Raw genomic sequence first — 1,715 nt, forward strand, 5'->3', positions numbered from 1 at the left:
GGAAGACAAAAGGGAAAAAAGGAAGAAAAAGGGGAAAAAAGGAAGAAAAAGGGGAAAAAAGGAAGAAAAAGGGGAAAAAAGGAAGGAAAAGGGGAAAAAAGGAAGGAAAAGGGGAAAAAAGGAAGGAAAAAGGGAAAAAAGGAAGGAAAAGGGGAAAAAAGGAAGGAAAAAAGGCAAGAGAAACAGAAAGGAAAAAAAAAGAAGAAAACGGGGAAAATAAGGAGGAAAAGGAAATAAGAGAAAAAGAAGGAAAAAGGAAGAAAAAATAAAGGAAGAAGAAGAAAGAAGGAAAATGAAGAAAGAAAGAACAGCAAAAAATAAAGGAGGTATTTTGGTGTTGGTTTTTTTTTTCAGACGTAACGTTTTTGGGGCAAAAAAGGGAGAAAAAAAGAGAAAAAGAAGAACAAAGGATGAAGAAAAAAGAAGGAAAAAAAAAATGAGAAAGGGAAAAGAAGTAAAAAAGAAGAAAAAAGGAAAAACAAGAAAAAAAAGAACCAAAAAAAAAACCAAAAAAGGAGGTATTTTGGTGGGTGTTTATATATATTTTTTTGAGCCATAATGTTTTTGGGGCAAAAAACTCAGAAAAAAGAGAAAAAGAAGAAAAAAGGAAGAAGAATAAAGAAGAAAACAGGAAAAAGAAGAAAAAAAAGAAACAAAAATAAAAGGTGGTATTTTGGTAGGGGTCGATAAATTTTTTTGAGCCATTAAACGTTTTTGGGGCAAAAAAAGCCGATTTTGGGTTAAAATCTCACCGGAAATGCAACTTCCTGCAGGGCCGGTCGGCTCCGGTGGCTTTGATGCATTCCTCTTTGGTTCCGTGGTCACAGAATTCCTGGACCTGGGCCCGACCCCGCGAGCGGAACTTCTCCACGATGGATTGCTCCTTGGCCGTGGTGGTGTTCAGCAGCTCCAGGATCTCCTGGCTTACCTAGGGATCAAATTTGGGTTGAATCCGGACGATTTTGGGACTTTGGGTGAGTTGAGTTTGGTAATGAAGTGTTTTGGGCAGAATTTGGGGCTTTTCGGCTTTGTTTTTGGTGGTGGAATTATCACTGATGCAACTCTTCGATGTCCACAACCCTACTAAGAGATTTTTACCAAAATCCTTGATTTTTATCCCATTTTTCATGATAGAACCATGACAACCCCAACCCTTTGGTGCCCCCAACACTACTGACAAAAGATTTTTACCAAAATATGTGATTTTTACCCCATTTTTCCTGGTAGAACCAGAACAACCCCAACTCTTCTGTGCCCCCAACCCTACTGACAACAGATTTTTACCAAAATCCTTGCTTTTTTACCCCATTTTTCTTGATAGAACCACAACAACCCCAACTCTTTGGTGTCCTCAACCCTACTAAGAGATTTTTACCAAAATCCTTGATTTTTACCCAGTTTTTCCTGGTAGAATCATGACCAACCCAACTCTTTGGTGTACTCAACTCCATTAAGAGATTTTTACCAAAATCCTTGATTATTACTCCATTTTTCTTGGTAGAATCATGACAGACCCAACTCTTCATCATCCCCAACCCTACTGACAACAGATTTTTACCAAAATCCTTGATTTTCACCCAAATTTTCTTGGCAGAACCACAAGAACCCCAACTCTTCGCCGTCCCCAACGCTACTAAGAGACTTTTACCAAAATCCTTCATTTTTACCCCATCATTCGATCCATTTTGGAGTGCAGAAACACCCAATGGAGGCCC

General features: G+C 38.5%; 1 protein-coding gene across 1 annotated transcript in view; it reads right to left on the reverse strand.

Moving 5' to 3' along the window:
* Positions 1-1,715, reverse strand: part of METTL3 (methyltransferase like 3) — a 23,568-nt gene that overhangs the window by 15,729 nt on the left and 6,124 nt on the right. The window contains exon 4 of the mRNA XM_015850477.2: positions 753-928. Coding sequence (XP_015705963.1) covers positions 753-928 — 176 coding nt within the window. The remainder of the gene's footprint in view (positions 1-752; positions 929-1,715) is intronic.

Source organism: Coturnix japonica, unplaced genomic scaffold, assembly GCF_001577835.2.
Source record: "Coturnix japonica isolate 7356 unplaced genomic scaffold, Coturnix japonica 2.1 chrUnrandom469, whole genome shotgun sequence".
NCBI lineage: Eukaryota > Metazoa > Chordata > Aves > Galliformes > Phasianidae > Coturnix > Coturnix japonica.